This window comes from Chiloscyllium punctatum, chromosome 39 (genome assembly GCF_047496795.1).
Source record: "Chiloscyllium punctatum isolate Juve2018m chromosome 39, sChiPun1.3, whole genome shotgun sequence".
Classification (NCBI taxonomy): Eukaryota; Metazoa; Chordata; class Chondrichthyes; order Orectolobiformes; family Hemiscylliidae; genus Chiloscyllium; species Chiloscyllium punctatum.
This window is the reverse complement of record NC_092777.1, coordinates 42430552-42450204: the sequence shown is the minus strand read 5'-3', so window position 1 is coordinate 42450204 and position 19653 is coordinate 42430552. Positions and strand designations below refer to the sequence as shown.

The 19653-nt window shown below is 41.1% G+C and overlaps 1 protein-coding gene across 1 annotated transcript in view; it reads left to right on the top strand.

Moving 5' to 3' along the window:
- Positions 1-19653, top strand: part of dnai2b (dynein, axonemal, intermediate chain 2b) — a 69002-nt gene that overhangs the window by 3906 nt on the left and 45443 nt on the right. The window contains exons 2-4 of the mRNA XM_072558546.1: positions 259-446; positions 4508-4669; positions 6083-6207. Coding sequence (XP_072414647.1) covers positions 261-446; positions 4508-4669; positions 6083-6207 — 473 coding nt within the window. The 5' untranslated portion in view covers positions 259-260. The remainder of the gene's footprint in view (positions 1-258; positions 447-4507; positions 4670-6082; positions 6208-19653) is intronic.

Sequence of the window (19653 nt, the reverse complement as noted above, 5' to 3'; positions counted from 1 at the left end):
CAATGAAGCAGGAAATCAATAACAAATATTATAAGTAACGAGATTTGATCATAGCTTAAACAAAGATTTAGAATAATATTCAAAATACTACTTGTAGTACTACTGGGACTAAGCATGGCATTAAAGATAAACTAGTTTTATAAAACTTCAAATCATTCTACTTGTCCACCATTGGTGACATTTATTTTACCAAATCATTGGAATATAAGGTATTTAAATAATTTGTTGAATTAAGTATATTATTTTGGTATCTTGCAGAGATGATGGAAATAGTGTATGTCTATACTAAAATACGGAGCGAGTTTGGGCGGCAGTGCAATTTTTCAGATCGCCCAGCAGAGCTACATGTTGATATTGTCCCGGATCCATCATTGGCAGAAAACTTCATCGAGAAAAATCCCGTTGATGTGTTTGTACAAGTTTCAAAGGACATGTCTGAACATGAGGTAGGGTAGCAGTGGTTGAAAACTGTAGTTCCCTCAATTTTGATTCTTAAAATTCCTAGTACTGCTGGTAAGTGTTGTTCACTTAACAAAGGGAGGTAGGGTCGGATTTATACTATGAATGGTAGGACATTGGGTAGTGTTGTAGAACAGAGGGACTTAAGAGTTCAGTTACACACTTTTTTTTGAAGTTAAAGACACACATAAAGAAAGGTTGGATAAAAAGCCAATGTGACATACTTGCCTTCATTGCTCAGTCCCTTGGGAGTTGGAAAGTCATGTTGAGGTCATACAGGACATTGTTGAGGTATCTTCTGGAATACTTCGTCCAGTTCTGGCACCCAGTTATAGGAAGGATATTATTAAGCTGGAGAGGGTTCAGAAAAGATTTACCAGGATGTTGCCAGGTATGGAAGATTTGAGTTATGTAGCTGTGTTGGTACTTTTTCATGGAGTGTAGGAGGGTGATGTTCGGCATGGATTGGTTGGACTGAAGAGTCTGTTTCCATGCTGTATGACTCTGTGAACTGAATCCCAGGTTTCTCCATCAATTTTGTTTGTAAATTATGTTTAAGATCTGTTTCAGTTAGTGATCAGAAATTGTGCATATGTGAATATCCAATTCTTCAAAAATGATTTACATACCATTCAATAGTTTTGAATGTTTTTTTAGACAATTGATATTGTCGCGCAAATCTTCACAAAGATAGCTGACATTTAAATAAGTTGTGGTACTCCTTGAAGAGAGTCTAGTATTTGATTGTCTTTCTCACTTCTCAAATATACATCACTATACCTTCGAGAAAAGCTTGTAGCAGAGTGTGCAAATTAAGTTAGGCTTTTAATATTTTTTTAGAAAACTAATGTTATTTTTGATCGTGTATCTGACCAAACCTTTTTTTGCAACTTGACATGTTTATGAAGTCAGCTACCACCAAATTAACAGGTTGTCTTTTATATCTGCACTTTGCAGGCAGCCTTTAATCTCCTTCAAGGCAAAAGTCATTTGTGTCATACAACATGACTAATATGCATCCATATGTGATGAGGTAGAGGTAGCCAGAATATTGGTTGTCATTCCATCAGAGTTGTTGAAAACCCATGGTACTAAATGGAAATACAAGCTGGTCAGAATGTTTCTAAAGAAAGCTTTAATGTAACTTTACTATATTTGCATCACTGTAAAATGATTTTTAAAAAAACAAATAACTGTTGATGATCTGTGTAGAGTTAAAGAAAAAGCACATGGAAAATGCAGGCCTGAGTTCTGTTTATGTCATCATGTGTAAATCCTGCTAATCACACTTGTTAAATGAATTTGCATAAGCCTTTATAACTTTGCTAGTATGATATGTGTAAGGATGCAAGTGAAAATGTTATCTGTACAATATGGAATAAACTCTTTGTTATAAGTTCATAAGGGAATATGTGACTTTTTTTTTGTTTTGTCTTTTTGTATTCTGAAATCGATAACAATGGCAAGTTCGTTAGCTGAAAATTGTAACATCCCAGACAGACCATAAGAAATAGGAACAGGAATATGCTATTCAGCTCCTTGAGTCTGCTCTACCAGTCAATAGGATCATAGCTAATCTGACATTCCTCATGCCCACTTTCTTATATTTTTCCTGTAACCTTAGATTCCACTTTTGATCAAGAATCTATCGATCTCAGCTTTAAATTTACATAGGGACTCTGCCCCAGGGCTCTCTGTGGTAAGGAGTTCCAAGACTCTCAACCCTCAGAAAGAAGGAATTCCTCCTCCTCTCAGCCTTAAAATGATGCACCTTTGTTCTGAGACTAAAGAATCCTAGACTCTCCCTTGAGGGGAATAATTGTCTGAGCAAGCTTAGAGAAAAAAAGCTAAGTTCACTCTAGATAACCATATCCTCATTCCTTTGTAATTTCCTTCATTTAAGCTAAACGGTATTTTTCTCACATTTATCACACTCAAACTGAATATTAAATTCATCATGTTATGAATATTACTTCCTAGGAGATCTTTTACTCTGAGATAATTTATTCAACTTGTCTCATTACCCATTACCAGATCTAAGATAATCTGCTCCCTGGTTGGCTCCTTGACATATTGCTCTAAGAAACTACCCCTAATGTACTCAATGAGTTTATTGTCATAGCTACCCTTTCCAATTTGATTAACTCCATGAACCTGAAGATTGCAATCACTCATAATGAATGCACTATTCTTTTTACATACGCCTATTATATGTTGATTTATAGCCTTGCTCAGAGTGGCCAGTATTTGGAGGCCTGAACACTACTCCAATCAATGTCTCTTTCCCCTGCTGTTTTTTTTTACCTCTGCCTCAATGGATCATCTGAGCCTGGATCATCTGAGCCTAGATCATCTCTCACTACTATCCTTATTTAACCTCTTATTAATAGTGCCATCCCACCACCTTTTCCATCCTTCACGTCTCTCTGAAAGGTCAAATATCCCTGAACATTAAATTGTCAATTTTGATCTCATTGTAATCCTGTTTCCATAATAGTTGAGATCACATTCATTTACCTTGATTTGTGCTGTCAGGGCAACCATCTCATTCTGAATGTTTCTTAAATAAGATGCAAACCCTTTAAATTTTTTTTCTATTATTGAGTTTCTCTAGATTTTTTTAATGCTTCCTTGGTACAGTATAACGTTAACACAATCTGATAGAAGATGACCTAGTACTTGCTGCATTTGTTCCTGACTAGTTACAAGGATGAAAGTCTATTTGAGTGCTTTGACAGGTCACCTACAACAGTTCTAAGTTCAGCAGCTCAATAGTCAGTCAGTCAGAAACTATCAATGACGCAGTGGCTGTGCCCCTTTCTCTTTCTCTGAAATCTCTTTAATCAAGGTTTGGGAACGGAAAACTCATAGAACATAGAAAAATACAGCGCAGTACAGGCCCTTTGGCCCTCGATGTTGCGCCGATCCAAGCCCACCTAACCTACACTAGCCCACTATCCTCCATATGCCTATCCAATGCCTGTTTAAATGCCCATAAAGAGGGAGAGTCCACCACTGATACTGGCAGGGCATTCCATGAACTCACGACTCGCTGAGTAAAGAATCTACCCCTAACATCTGTCCTATACCTACCACCCCTTAATTTAAAGCTATGCCCCCTCGTAATAGCTGACTCCATACATGGAAAAAGGTTCCCATGGTCAACCCTATCTAAAGCCCTAATCATCTTGTACACCTCTATCAAGTCACCCCTAAACCTCCTTTTCTCCAATGAAAACAGCCCCAAGTGCCTCAGCCTTTCCTCATACGATCTTCCTACCATGTCATCATATGGCTCTATTACTGAAAGCCAAGAATTCTTAATTCTGAATTATTGTCTCCAAGAGAACAAAATAAAATCAATCAGCCACAATTGCTCCACTGAGAAACTCTGGGACAAGCAGCTACTGTAAACAAGAATATGAACATTCTATGAGGAATTTTTTCATGATTTTAAATTCAACATAACCAAGACCATACACTGCAGAACTGTCTCTATGCTTGGGGATGTGGAGTCGTTGGTGGTGATTGAGTGTGTGTGCGTGTTGCTTTTGCATTAGTGAGTCGTTGGATATATTTGTACATTTTTAATCTATTGTTAATAACTCCAGCATTTTTTTAGAGTTTTAGAAATAAAATTAGCTGTTCATTTGTTAACTAAAGGAATGTGGTTGGCTTATTTCCTACATCAAGTGATACACAATGGATTATTTGTTAACTTGGATATATCACATTTCTTTTGAATTCTCGGTTCATTGTCAGCAACTCATAAGGGGAGGGAAAAGAGAGGTCAACATTCTGACTTGGTTATACAATATTGTAATGAAAATGTTGAAGCCAAAGAATGATAACTATTTGCATCACTGCTTCATGAGTTTAGGTCTTTCTTCACAAACAAACATTAATTTTAGATACAAGGTGTGGCTGAGATCTTTGTGCAAACAGAAGAAATCTGACCATATTCCCTAAATGATGTCCAGTCAAATGAAGTAGTTTGATGCAGTTCACCAATACACTTATTTTCTTTTTTTTCTCTTTCCGCTTTAAGGTCAATACAGAACGTTTTAAGACAGAGTCTCGAGGGATTAACCATGTAGAGGGTGGCTGGCCTAAAGATATAAATGCAAATGATCTGGAACATACCATTCGTTATAGGAAGAAAGTGGAAAAGGATGAGAATTATGTCTACACACTCATGCAGCTGGGTAGTGTAAGTGAATGTGAAGATATTAATGCAAAATGGTGTTTCTTTGCTCCCCTAGAAAGAAATATGGTAGTAATTCTAATGTATTTCTAAAGTTGATGAATTGACTTTTGCTTGCCTTTGTAGTATTTTTGGCTTCTGGAAAATATTAATTTATGCACTCAAAAAGAGCTGTTTAGTAAACATTTACAGCTCAAAGGATATTTTTAGTGAGGGAATCATCCTTCTAACTTATTCTATTTTCTTGCATCTCTTTTTGGAAAATATAGAAAAGAATGACAAATATTTTGGACTTCAAGACTAATGGATGTCTATTTAAGGACTAGGTTTCTTGAGAAAATGACTTCTTGCAAGGAACCTTCTCCTAGGAACTGATCATGTGATCGGACTGTCTTTGAAATAAACAATGGAGAAAAGTAAAAAAACGATTATTGCAGAAAGCCTGTCTTTCAAACAATTCACTTTGGAGAAAGTTGGCTGCAGTGAGCAACTCTTTTTCAGCAGAATTTAACAAGTATTCTTGATATTGGTTAAAAGAGTAAAATCTTAATAATAGAAGGACTCAATTAATAGTGAGTTGGACTTCCGTGATAGCCAATCTGAGAAGAAAGATAGTTCGTATTGTCAAGACTCCAGAGTTAAAGAACATTCAAACCAGTAGAGTTCTGACTCGAGGTGACTATGAGTAAGGTATTTATGATAACTGCATTGAACAGAGAGCCTACACCCTAAGGAGGAGATTTGAAGGAAACACCTTGCCAGAAATAAGTGGAAGAGCCAGGATATGTCAACCCATATATGAATCTATCAAATGGTTCTCAAACAAACTGGTTAATCTTCCAATTCCAATAAATTACTGACTGAATTTTTTGGGTGCAATTCAAATTAATGTGGAAGGAAGTTTAGGTTAAGTTTTTTTGGTTTAAAAAGTAAGTAGCTGTTCATTGCATTTTCAATATCTTTAACAAACTGACTATTTAAGATTTAATTGACTTTTGTGATTGATCTCTGTGTTGTAAAATATTTTAATTTTAGCAATGAACCTTGTAACTGCATTCTGTTAGTAAATATCTGCAATTTTGATTTCAAAAATATTATTGGTCTCTACTGAAATCATATATCTTTCAACATTTAAGAGTAATAGAATAGCATCAGCACAAACTAGTTGGGCTAGCCTTTACTTTTTTGCATTGATGAGCAAGATTTTGCAAGAGTAGAGTGACTTATGATGTGCTCTTTCAGATATGTTCATGCATATATAGGTTTTAAAAATATTGGCCCACAAAGTTGGTGGAATGGCAAGCTGAAGGGTAACAAGAGCAGTAGGTCATCTGGAACCTTGATAAGCAACAAAATAATGGCATCTCCTTACCTAATGAAACTTGTATATTGACTGAATATTCTTTTCTGTTTTTGCAGTTAATGGAGCACTGCATCAAACAGAACAATGCTATCAATATTTATGAGGAATACTTTGATGATAAAGAGGAATCCATGGAAAGATTCACGGAACCTTTATCTGCAAAAACCATAAATGTTTTCAGGTAATGGTACATCCTTGAGTATTGCATTAATGTCTCCTTAGATTAAAAAGTTCCTGTCAAAGAAAGATTGTGGACAATTTTTCAAGGGTAACTCCAGCCAGTTTCGAATTGTGAGTAAATGTCAGTAGAAAATCTCAAGATTACTGACCAAAAAGCAATATGTTCAAGCTTACCTATGATTTATTACGGTTCCAAACATAAAGGCATAACATATCTTTTAATTAAAAACTGTTATCCCACAGCCAATCTTTCTGTATTCAAGCGAAACATCTTCCCATCCCTCCCTAATTTTAAAAGCAACAAGTCAGCTCATTCATTTTTCTATCATCCTCGAATGAATAACATTCAATGTTTTGTTTTATTCTTCAGATTTTCCAAAAGGCTTTTATCTCTTCCTAGATTCTGTTACAAAATTCATCCACTCTTTGAATTAGTCAGTGTGAAAGTAATCATGATGTTGCTTCCAGCAGCACTGATTGTCTTCCCTAGCAGCAGGGTACATCGCAAGCCACCATCTGTGAGATTCATGTGGCATTCTTCAAGGCTGTGGATACTTAGGTGCTGGCAGAGATTCATCTGTATGTGCTAAATTGACAATAATCTTGCTGTCAGTGTGTAAGAAAACATATTTAGAATTATAAGACTCAATTTCATCCTCAGCTGGAGTACTGCATTCATTTCTAGGCAATGTACTTTGGGAAGGACATGAATGCATTAGAGAGTGAGTTAAAGGGTTTTGCAAGAATCATTCCAGGGATAAAGAATTTCAATTACTGAGGTTGGTGAAGTTGTTCTGTGTTTCTTGGAGAAGAGAAGACTGAGAGGAGATCTGATTGACATCTTGAAAAATGTCCATATTACAGAGGAGGAAGTGCTGTATGTCTTGAAATGCATAAAAGTGGATAAATCCCCAGGACTGATCGGGTGTACCCTGGAACTGTTTGGGAAGCTAGGGAAGTGGTTGTTGAGCCCCTTGCTGAGATAGTCACAGGTGGGGTGCTGGAAGACTGGAGGTTGGCTAACGTAGTGCCTCTGTTTAAGAAGGGCAGGAAGGACAAACCAGGGAACTATAGACCAGTGAGCCTGATGTCGATGGTGGGAATCCTGACGTACAGGATGTACATGTATTTGGAAAGGCAAGGACTGATTAGGGATAGTTAACATGGCTTTGTGCGTGGGAAATCAGGTCTCACGAACTTGATTGAGTTTTTTGAAGTAACAAAGAGGATTGATGGGGGCAGAGCAGAAGACATGATCTATATGAACTTCAGTAAGGCATTCAACAAGGTTCCTCATGAGAGACTGGTTCGCAAGGTTAGATCTCATGGAATACAGGGAGAAGTAGCCATTTGGATACAGAACTGGCATGAAGGTAGAGGTGGAGGGTTGTTTTTCAGACTGGAGGCCTGTGACCAGTGGTGTGTCAGAAGGATCAGTGCTGGGCCCACTGCTTTTCATCATTTCTGTAAATAATTTGGTTGTAAACATAGGAGCTTTAGTTAGTTAATTTGCAGATGACACCAAAATTGGAAGTGTTCTGGACAGCGAAGAAGGTTACCTTAGAGTCCAACAGGATTTCGATTGAAGATGTGCCAATAGGCTGAGGAGTGGCTCATGGAATTAAATTTAGACAAATGTGAGCTACTGCATTTTGGGAAAGCAAATCAGAGCAGGATTTGTACACTTATTGGTAAGGTCCTATCGAGTGTTGCTGAACAAAGAGACCTTGGATAGTGAAGGCAGCGTTTGGTATGCTTTCCTTTATTGGTCAGAGTATTGAGTATAGGAGTTGGGAGTTCATGTTGCAGCTGTCCAAGGCATTGGTTAGGCCACTTTTGGAATATTGCATGCAATTCTGGTCTTCTTATTGGAATGATGTTGTGAAACTTGAAAGAGTTCAGAAAAGATTTTCAAGGATGTTGCTACAATTGGAGGATTTGACCAATAAGGAGAGGTCTTCCCTAGAGTGTCGGAGGCTGAGGGGTGACCTTATAAAGGTTTATAAAATGATGAGGGGCATGGATAGGGTAAATAGACAAGGTTTTTTCCCTGGGGTGGGGTAGTCCAGAACTAGAAGGCATAGGTTTACAGTGAGGGGAAATATTTAAAAGAGACCTAAGGGGCAACTTTTTCACAGTGCTGTATGTATGGAATGAGCTGCCAGAGGAAGTGGTGGAGGCTGGTACAATTACAACATTTAAAAGGCATCTGAATGGGTGTATGAATACAAAGGGTTTAGAGGGAAATGGGCCGGGTGCTGGCAAATGGGACTAGATTAAGTTGGGATATCTGGTCAACATGGACAATTTGGACTGACGGATTTGTTTCCGTGCTGTACATCTGTATGACTCTATGATAGAAGTATTTGAAAATCATGAGCAGATTGAAAAAGAGCATGCAGAAAAAATTGTTTCCCCCTGTGAAGTTATTGAAAATGAGAGGATACAGATTTTAAAGCAATCATTACAAGAAGCAAAAATGATGAGGAAAATATTTTTCACAAAATGAATGGATAAGATTTGGAGTGCACTACCTGAGACTGTGGTGGAGGCACATTCTAAGAAGGCATTCAAATAGAAATTAGATATGATTTCAAAAGATGCCATGTCTAGGGTCATAGATAAATGATAGGAGAATGGCAGTAAATGAGATGCTTATTTGAAGAGCCAGTACAGACATGATGAGGTGAATATCCACCGTGTGCACTGTTAAAACTCTGTGATACCTGGAGCAAAAGGAAAGTTCAACCCGAAGACTTTGCTGCAGGAGTTCCTCAGTGCAGCATCCTATGTCTAAGTATCTTCAGCTGCTTTTAGATTAGATTACTTAGTGTGGGAACTGCCCCTTCGGCCCAACAAGTCCACACCGACCTGCCAAAGCGCAACCCACCCACACCCATTCCCCTACATTTACCCCTTCGCCTAACACTATGGGCAATTTAGCATGGCCAATTCACCTAACCTGCACACTTTTGAACTGTGGGAGGAAACCGGAGCACCTGGAGGAAACCCACGCAGACACGAGGAGAGTGTGCAAACTCCACACAGGGAGTCACCTGAGGTGGGAATTGAACCTGGGTCTCTGGCGCTGTGAGGCAGCAGTGCTAACCACTGTGCCACCGTGCCGCCCACATTTTTTTAAAATGCAACCCACCCAGACCCAATCCCCTACATTTACCCCTTCGTCTAACACTGGGCAATTTTAGCATGGCCAATTCACCTAACCTGCACATTTTTGGACTGTGGGAGGAAACCGGAGCACCCGGAGGAAACCCACACAGACATGGGGAGAATGTGCAAACTCCACACAGTCAGTCACCTGAGGTGGGAAATGAACCTGGGTCTCTGGCGCTGTGAGGCAGCAGTGCTAACCATTCCTCTTCCAACCATCATAAAGTGAGGATATTTGCAGATGATTGCACAGTCCTAAATATCATTTATTATTCTGCAGATATTGAAGCAGTCTGTGTCCATATGTAGCAAGACCACCTTGAACTGATAAATAGCAAGTGGTATTCACGTTATACCAGTGCTCAGCAATGACCATTTCTACCAAGATAGGATCTAACCATTTTCCCCTCCCATTCAACAAAATTTTCATTGCTGAGCTCCCCAACCATCATGAACATAGTGAAGATTAGCATTGACCAGAAATTTAACAGCAATATCAATATTAGGGTTATAAGAACAGGTCAGGGTCTGGAAATTCCATGACAAGTGACTTGCCTTCTGACTCCATAAAACCTTTACAAGGCACAAGCCAGGAACATGATGGAAGACTTATCACTTACCTTAATAGGTGCAGCACTAACAACACTCAAAAAGCTAACTATATCCAGATCAAAGAGGCCCACATCATTCAACCACCAACTTAAACATTCACTCTCTCTGCACTGACACACAGTTGTCAGTCTGTACTTTTTCCGGATGTACAGCAGCAACTCCCAAACCTCCTTCAACAATAGCCTTCCAAATCAAGAAGTCTAGCATTTGGAAGGACAACAGCTGCAGATAACTGCCAGTTTCTTGCTAAGCCAAACATTATTCAGACTTTGAAATATAGAGACAATTTGGCCTATTTCAAAATTTGGGTGCAGTGCTGAGGGGATGGGAACAAGCTGCTGTGCTGTACAAGAGTAAGTGGCTACAAAATGACACTAACTGCACCAAGCATTATGAATGTGGAAGTGAAGAAGGCTGAGAGACAGCATTCTCAACACCAGATAAAACATGGATTGAATGTGTGGAAACCACCTTATTATCTGAAAGCTGTAGCAGTTGATGGGCAGAGTTGAAATCAGACACCTAGTGAAAGGAGCTGTCATAGATGTAGATACTTATACACTGGTTATAGCCATTGGGATGATTCTCAATCATTCTGTTTGTTTATCTGTAGTAGAAGAATGCTGACAATTGGAGGGGATCACAGTGGAAAATCTCCATGATATATTAATTTTCACCTCTGTCCCCTGTCTTTCCATCCCCCCCAATCCCAATCCTCCCCTTTAGAGACGATTACAGGAGTCATCACTCACCTGCACCAACACAGCCATTCACCTCAGTGCAGTCACATTCTATCTTAGGCTTAGTGTCACAGTCTGGTAGATCGTCACAGACATATAACTGCAGCTGACAGAGGATATGAGAGCTTATGTCTCTGTATTGGACAATTACTGGAGATCAAGGCCCTGCTGACCTCTGTGTAGTCACCAAGCATATGGATTTGGCTGTGAGAACCCTGATAAAGATATAGAGACAGGAAAGGGAATATCAGTCAAAGATGCCAGAAGCCTAAGTGCTGACTCGAGCCAAGGCTGAGGAGTCTGTCCACATTATAAGTACTGGTTCCAGCAATTAAACATTTGGCTTCCTCCCTTGAGAAAGTGGCATCTGCCATGGAGGGCCTGGTTGGAGCAGAGGATGAGGTTTCTGTTGGATATATGTTTGTACCTGCACTCTCACCTGCTAGACATAGGTGAGAGGGAGTCGAGGGACCTCGAGCTCCCTCTAAGTGCCCTTCTCTTCCAAAAGTCAGGAAAGTGCTATTGGCTCACAGCCAGAGAAGAGGAGTGCCAGCAAATCACCTCAGGAGCCTAATCTCCGATCACTCTGCTTTTCCATTTCCCATCCACTAGCAACTCCCTCATCTCTCCAGCAGGTCACGCTAAGGAAAATGTATCTTCACCCACGTAGACATCCCTCAGCCATTGAGCTGTCTTGGCTATGACTATCAGAGGATTGCTGTCAAGGTCATTCTGAGTTCAAGGCTGGTGCAAGAGCCAGATCCCAGCCTTTGGAGATGGGACTGGCTACAGAAAATCTGCCTGGATTGACAACAGATTTTTAAAATGGGTACTAACAATCTATATGGTCATTGGGAAGTATCCCGAATGTTTCAAGAGGCCCTCACCAAAGATAAAAGGTGCCAGGCCAAGATCTGTATAGACCCAGAGGTCAACCCTAAATGCCTCAAGGCACCGTTGGTCCTCTGTGCCTATGTGCCAAAGTACAGGCTGAACTGGAATGTCTAGAGGCATGTGGCATCATAGATGCAGTACCTATTGCTGAATGGGCCACTTCAGTAGTCTCAGTCATAAACCGACAACTCAATCCATAGCTGTGGGGTTATGAGTTGACAGATACCTTATGTCACGCATAGAAAACTTGTACGCAAAGCTGGCTGAATTGACTGTGAGCCACAACAACTCCAGCTTGAGCTTGAAGGATGATCCAGGTTGCATATTACTCTAAGTACTCACAAAGGACTGTATGAGAACACTCACTCACCCTTTGGGGTCTCCATCTTGCACCATCTTTCAAAGGGTAGTGGAGAACATTCTCCAAGGGGTGCCTAGAATAACAGTCTATCTAGATGATCTTTTAATCTCAGGAACATATGGAGAGTTTGGAAGAGGTCTTCCAGCATTTTTCTGAGACTGGCATCTGGCTAAATACCTCAAGTAAAAAATCCACAATGACAGATTGTACCCTGTTGAGGAGAAGGTGAAAGCTATATAAAGGGGCTTCAAGGAACACAATGGAGTCAAAGTTTTTCCTGGGTCTCAAAAGTTACTGGTAGCAGATAGGGTCCACATAAGGAACTTCAGTGACAGTTCTCCAGGAATCGCAGGGGTTATCCTTAAAACAATGGAACCGGTATCATACATGGCCAAAACCAAGAAGATGTTTGCTCCTTTCCAAAACCATGGAAAGCAGTAGAAATGGGATCATTGGCAAAATGATTTACAAGGACCCATTATTGTAGGAGCAAGGGGGATCCCTTAATTTTGAGGGGTAGAGATATGATAATCCTTACAAGGTTCATGGGAACTCACTATTTAATCCCCCCGTGGAGCTTCCCTAAGTATCAGGCAATGACCTGCCCAGCTGGAACTCATCACCTGTGACCTTTATGAAGTAGACCCAGAGGGCCGTTTTGTGGTGCAGTGGTTATCTCCCTACCCTGGACAAAGAAACTTGGGTTCAAATCACATCTGCTCCAGAGGTGTATAATAACATCTCTGAACAGATTGTTTCGTAAATTAGGTTTTAAAAAAAATGAAGTAGACCCAAAGGGCCCTCTTGTGATGCATTGGTAGTGTTACTGCCCTGGACCAGAGAGGTCACAGTTCAAGTCCCACTTGCTCCAGAGGGATGTAATAACATCACTGAACAGTTTGATTAGAAAAGTAGGTTAATTTAAAAAAATGAAGTAGACCAAGTGGAGTTAGAGTTGGTACAACAGAAAAATCCAAAAGTATTTGTGGGAAGTGTGTTCCAGTATATTGACATGCGAGCAGAAGTTTGGACTTTCCCTTGTCGAGCCATGTTTCTGTGTCACCAGCACGAAGATGTTTTGGAAAAAAAAATGAATCAGATCCAGGGGCTCTTAGACACAGTTCCTACTCCTAGACCAAGAGGCTTGTTGACTTGGTCCCACCTGTTCCAGAGGTGAGTAATAACATTTTTCAACAGGGTGATTGGAAAAGTCGGATAAAGCCGACCCTTTGGGTCCAAAATAAAAGTAATGCAGACCCAAGGGCCCTCTTGTAGCAAAGTGGTAGTGTCCCTACCCCTGGACTGAGAGACTGGGGTTCAAGTCCTACGTGGTCCCGAGGTGTGTAATAACATCTCTCTGAACAGATCAATAAGAAAATATCCAGATGTGAAAAAAACAAAACCGACCCAGTCCAATTCTGTTTTGATTTAGGCCCTCCCCCTCTCTCCCTATCCCACCTTCACTTTTGATGGCTTGTATTGTCCATAATGGCTTTGCATGTAAATGTTGAATTGGTTACAGAGGTGTTTTAACTGGCGATGTATAGTAGTTTTACAAAAGATTCAGCCAAAAAAGAGTCATGGTGATTTTGGTGGGTGGGAGGTCACTTGGTTGTGTGTGATAACACTTCTGGGTGAAAGAAGAGAGGAAAAGGAGAAGTAGGCCCCGAGACTCTCATGGTATTGTGGTAGTGTTTCTGCCTCTGGACTGTGACACCTGGGTACAAGTCCCACCTGTTCTAGAGGTATGTAATCATGTCTCTGGACAGGTTGGTAAGAAAATATCTGGATATGAAAAGAAATAAAGCAAACCCAGTCCAACTCTATTTTGATTTACCCCTTTCCCTCTCTCTAACTTCCCCCTCATTCTTGATGGTTTGCAATGCCCATAATGCGCTTTGCTTGTAAGTATTCAATTGGCTACACAGGTGATTACTGGTGCTAGTTAAATGAAAAAAAGAAAAAAAGTCATGGTGATTTCAGTAGTAGGAAAGTCATTTTGTTGTGTGTGAAAGCACTTCGAGAAGTTTAGAAAAAAGGCAAAGCAGACCCAGTGCAGGGATTACAGTGCTTTATCTCCCCTCCTATCCATTTTGATTCAGTCCCTTTCTCTTCTCCCTACCTCCCTCTCACTTTTGATGATTTCATTGCCATTAATGGGCTTTGCATGTAAATATCTAATTGGCTACATGGATATTCTACACGTAATGGGGCCCTTGTGCAATGGTAGTGTATCTACCCCTGAGCCAGGGGATCTGGGCTTCAAGTCCCCCTGCTCCAGAAGTGTGTAATAACATCTCTGAACAGGTTGATTAGAAAAACATATTAGAAAACAAACCCAGAAGGCTCTTGTGGCACAGTGGTGGTGTTCTTACTCGTAAGCCAGGAGGCCTGGGTTCAAACCCCATCTGTTCTGAGGGGGTTAAAAACATCCCTGAACAAATGGATTAAAAAAGAGAAAAAGCAGACCCAGTGTCCAAATAGGCTTTGCAGATAAACTTCTAATTGGCTGCATGGTGATTACCGGTAGTGGTTAATAGTTTTTTTAAAATCAGTTATTTGGTTGTGGGAAAGTCTTTTGGTTGTGCGTGATAACACTTCCACTATAATAGATAAAGCAGAGTCAGAGGGCTCTTTTGGTACAGTGGTAGTGTCCCTACTTCTGAGCCAGGTGGCCAGGTTCATGTACCACCCATTCAGACATGTGTCATAGCATCCCTGAAAGAGTTAATTTTATAAAAAGCAGACTACTCAGACCCCTTGGCGTCATGGTAGCCCACAAACCCACCAACACACTAAAACTTACTCTGCCTCTCTGCTCTAAATAAGTTAGAAATTATACACGTACTTAAAGGATATTAAACTGACTACTACTGCTGGGTTGTGAGGTTTATATACTACTTGCTGCTGTGAGTTTCATGCAATTTCACGGAAGCACTATTTTGTTAGTTAAGGGTATAGTGGCCCTGTTAAAGGGTATTCAGCAAGGACATACTAATTGGGGAAACTGTTTGGTGTTCAGTAATCTATTCAGGTCCTGGGAGATGATTGGTGAGGACCTTTTAATATTTTAATCTTTCATGGAGTCTCGACGGCAGGGAGTCATTCTTCTGAATACATTACTATATTGACATTTATTCAGAGGTAGCTTTGACGTAGAAGTAGGTTTGATAAGGGTTGAAGGAGTGAGGTAGCAGTAATAGATTTGGAAGGAATGTTTTAATTTGTAATAGTAAAATGTACTACAGAACTGCAGTTTTATGAATGAATGAGAAATTTGTTATAGTAAAGAATTATGAATGTATGAAAAGGGAACGGAGTATTCAATAAATACAGAGCACTTGAGAATAGGTTAGTAAGCGAAGTATAAATGAACATAGAGTATTTTGTAAGGTGAGTGAATTAGATACCTATAACACAATATCTCACAGCAGTCATTGGTTATGTGAAAATGAACTCAGAGGGAGATGTGGGTGGGAAGCTAGAGGTCCATTTTTGCTTATTAGTTTGCTTATTCTGCCAAGTAACAGGTTGGGAATATTTTGGAAGTTAGAAGGTGAGCAAGGCAGTGTTCTCTAAGTTTGGATGCTGTAGGCCTCTTTTCAACTAGTGCCACAATGTTGAAAGCATCTCCCTAGAGATTAGGAAAGGCAAGTGATATTATTCTTCATAGATTTTGTTCTGCTCCATTTCATAGTGTAACACCTTGTCCTGCAAGGGAGAGGATATAATGTCAGTGGTTGTGTAGAACTGTATTTTGTCATAAGCCCTTCTTCAGGAACACTGCCCAAAACATTGATTTTCCTTCTCCTTTGATGCTGCCTGACCTGCTGTGCTTTTCCAGCAACACATTTTTAAGCTCTGATCCCCAGCATCTGCAGTCCTCACTTTCTCCTGTATTTTGTCATGTCAGCCATAATTGAATTACTGGAAATATGTGAAAGCAATGAGGGATGAGTATGTGTGGTAAGCTTATACAGGTGAGACAGAATATCTAGGTGTTAGTCTTGAATTCTGAACGTCAGGGTATTGCTGGGTAAATGATGGGAGTGTGTGGTTTGAGCGACGTGAAATGGTGATGGGGAGGGAAGAAGATGCATTCATTGATATGAAGGCATTGCTGCTGCGTTTGGGTGCCACCTCCTGAAACTGATATTGCTGGCCAGCTGTTCCCACTTAATTCTGTGGATGATTCCTAGCTGTCTATGCAACCTGTGGGAAATCATGTCTCACTAACTTGTTTGAAGTAACAAAGAAGATTGATGAGGGCAGAACGGTAGATGTGATCTATATGGACTTCAGTAAGGTGTTTGACAAGGTTCCCCATGCGATACTGATTAAATCTCATGGAATACAGGGAGAACTAGCCATTTGGATACAGAACTGGCTCAAAGGTAGAAGTCAGAGGGTGGTGGTGGAGGGTTGTTTTTCAGCCTGGAGACCTGTGACCAGTGGAGTGCCACAAGGATCGGAGCTGGGCCCTCTACTTTGTGTCATTTACATAAATGATTTGGATGGGAGCATAAGAGGTTTGATTAGTACGTTTGCAGATAACATCAAAATTGGAGGTGTGGTGGACAGCGAAGAAGGTTACCTCAGATTACAACAAGACCTTGATCAAATGGGCCAATGGGCTAAGGAGTGGCAGATGGAGTTTAATTTAGATAAATGCGAGGTGCTGCATTTTGGGAAAGCAAATCTTAGCAGGACTTATACACTTAATGGTAAGGTCCGAAGGAGTGTTGCTGAACAAAGAGACCTTGGAGTGCAGGTTCATAGCTCCTTGAAAGTGGAGTCGCAGTTAGATAGGATAGTGAGGAAGGTGTTTGGTATGCTTTCCTTTATTGGTCAGAGTATTGAGTACAGGAGTTGGGAGGTCATGTTGCGGCTGTACAGGACATTGCTTAGGCCACAGTTGGAATATTGCATGCAATTCTGGTCTCCTTCCTATTGGAGATATGTTGTGAAACTTGAAAGGGATCAGAAAAGATGAACAAGGATGTTGCAAGGGTTGGAGGATTTGAGCTATAGGGAGAGGCTGAACAGGTTGGGGCTGTTTTCACTGGAGTGTCAGAGGCTAAGGAGCGATCTTATCGAGGTTTACAAAATTATGAGGGGCTTGGTTAGGATAAATAGGTAAAGTCTTTTCCCTGGGGTCGGGGAGTCCAGAACTAAAGGGCATAGCTTTAGGGTGAGAGGAGAAAGATATAAAAGAGACCTAAGGGGTAACTTTTTCACACAGAGGATGGTACATGTATGGAATGAGCTGCCAGAGGAAGTGTTGGAGTCTGGTACAGTTGCAACATTTAAAAGGCATTTGGATGGGTATATGAATAGGAAGGGTTTGGAGGGATATGGGCCGGGTGCTGGCAGGTAGGACTAGATTGGGTTGGGATATCTGGTCGGCATGGACGGGTTGGACCAAAGGCTCTGTTTCCATGCTTGTACATCTCTATGACTCGTAGCATTGTTTCTTTCACCTGCCAAGATTGGCTACAGCACAGAAGGTGCCCTTCACTCAGTTGTGTCCATACCAGGACTCCACAAAAGCAATTCGGATAGTGTCACCCCTTCACCCTTTGCCTGCATAAGTAATGCCTCCAACTTTGCACAAATCCTTCTGACTTGCTTTATTTGCCCTCGTGTTTACAAGAATTGTCATTGCAACAGTTTTTGTTTGCAGCTTTCCTTTAATACATAGCTGTTAGGAAAGGGCAGGCTGCTTGTATCATATATTCTGCAACAAAACTGTGTGGACCTTCTGTTTTTTTGTAAATATTTTTATGGAGAAAAAAGATTTGTAATTTTTTACAAAATTACAACATCACTGCAAAATAGTATAGCAACCTTGTAACATAATGACAATAACAGAAAACAAACTACTACTGTACTCCACAAACCACTGAGGAGAGAAAGAAAAAAACTGCAAAAACTACAATTCAATAAATAACTACAAAAAATTAAATTAAACCAAGGTAAATTAAGTTATATTCAGCTAAGTTACTGCACTCAGTGCAATCTCACCAAAGTTCCCACCACTGGGAGCGTTAGTAAGCAAACCCGTATTTGTTCAGATTCTTTCCCCCCAGAGGTCCCTTGACCGCCAGACACAGTCCTCATGACTATACAAAGGCCCTGACTGATATAGCCAACAAGTTTGCATCTATATAATTCAGAAAGGGCCGTCCTGTTATAAAGCAGTTCCATTTTCTGGTGCACCACACTCGTAAGGAGGTCTGGGGCATGTGCTCCATAACTACTCTACGCTGGCCCGACAGCCCCGGAGCACTCTCCTCTCCCTATCCGACTTATAGGGACTAATTATCAATGTAGTCTTTTTCTGTATAATGTCCCGAACCTGAAAGTAACCAATGAGGTCCTTCCTAGATAGTTCATATTTCTGATGCAGCTGCTTGAAAGACATTATGACCTCCCCGTCAAATAAATCTCCCAAACGGGAGACTCCTCTAGACTCTCAGAGCTTAAAGCCAGAGTCCATCGACCCTGGTCAGAATCCTAACATTCCTACTATGGGAGTGAAAGGGGAAGTCTTTTGTAAGTTGCCTTCACCTTGCCGCATCATTCTCTATACTTTAACCGTGTTAAAGACAATCGGGTTTCTGCAATGGTCCATAACAATCCTCACCTTGTCATAAACAACAAATGGATGAGGGGGCATTTTGCCTGGATGCCTCAATGTCCAACCAAATTGACCGCGGGTCCTGGCAGGCCCAGTCAGCCACATAGGATCGTAAGCAACTCTATTGATATTACTTGAAATCCAGGAAATCCAAACCTCCCATCCTCTGCAGAAGCAGCAATTAGTCCAGCTAAATAAGAGGCTACCTATGGTGCCAGATGAAAGATCCAACCATCAGCAAAGGGAGCATTCGCATGGGATATACTTAGTGAGGAAGTAAAATTCATTTTGACCAGAGGTATTCTACCCAACCAAGATATCGGAAGATCCTCCCAGCACTGAAGATCTTGCCTTATCTTCTCTAGCAACTGCACAAAATTAGCTTTATATTCAGAGGAACCTCGATTATCCGAACGAGATGGGCAGGCACTATTTCATTCAGATAATTGATTAATCGGTTAATCGATTCAATGCCTTTCCTCTGGGCCTGGGAGTTTTCTATTAAGGCTGCTCCTTGTTCAGGAGACTAGCAGCAGCACACTGTGCGCAATCCCTCGCCACCCCCATCACCCACTGCCCAGCCCCCAAACCCCGTCCAACACAGCTCCCCCTCCAACACCGCCCGCCTGCCCCCCAAACCCTGTCCAACTCCGACCCAAACACCGGCCCCCACCCGCTACATGGTCCGCCTCCAACAATGCCCCCCCCCCCCACCGTCCGCCCTCCACCACCTGCCCCACCCTGAGCCCCCCTGTGCAAACCCCGTCTGGCCCCCACCCCCTTCCACCTCCTCTCCGGGGCAACCAGACTGGATACCAACAACAAGACTGCTGCTGCTACTGCCTTTTGGTGAGGTGGGGGAGGGGTGGGAAATGTGCTGAGTCTCCAACTAGCGTGCGTGCGCACACAGACACACACACACACACACCTTTTTACTGCAGCTATGTGACAGGTTCCACTTCTGCCCTGTATAGGACAACCTTCGAGAGAATATCTAGAGAAGAGGGGTTAAGGGTACACGCCTGTGTA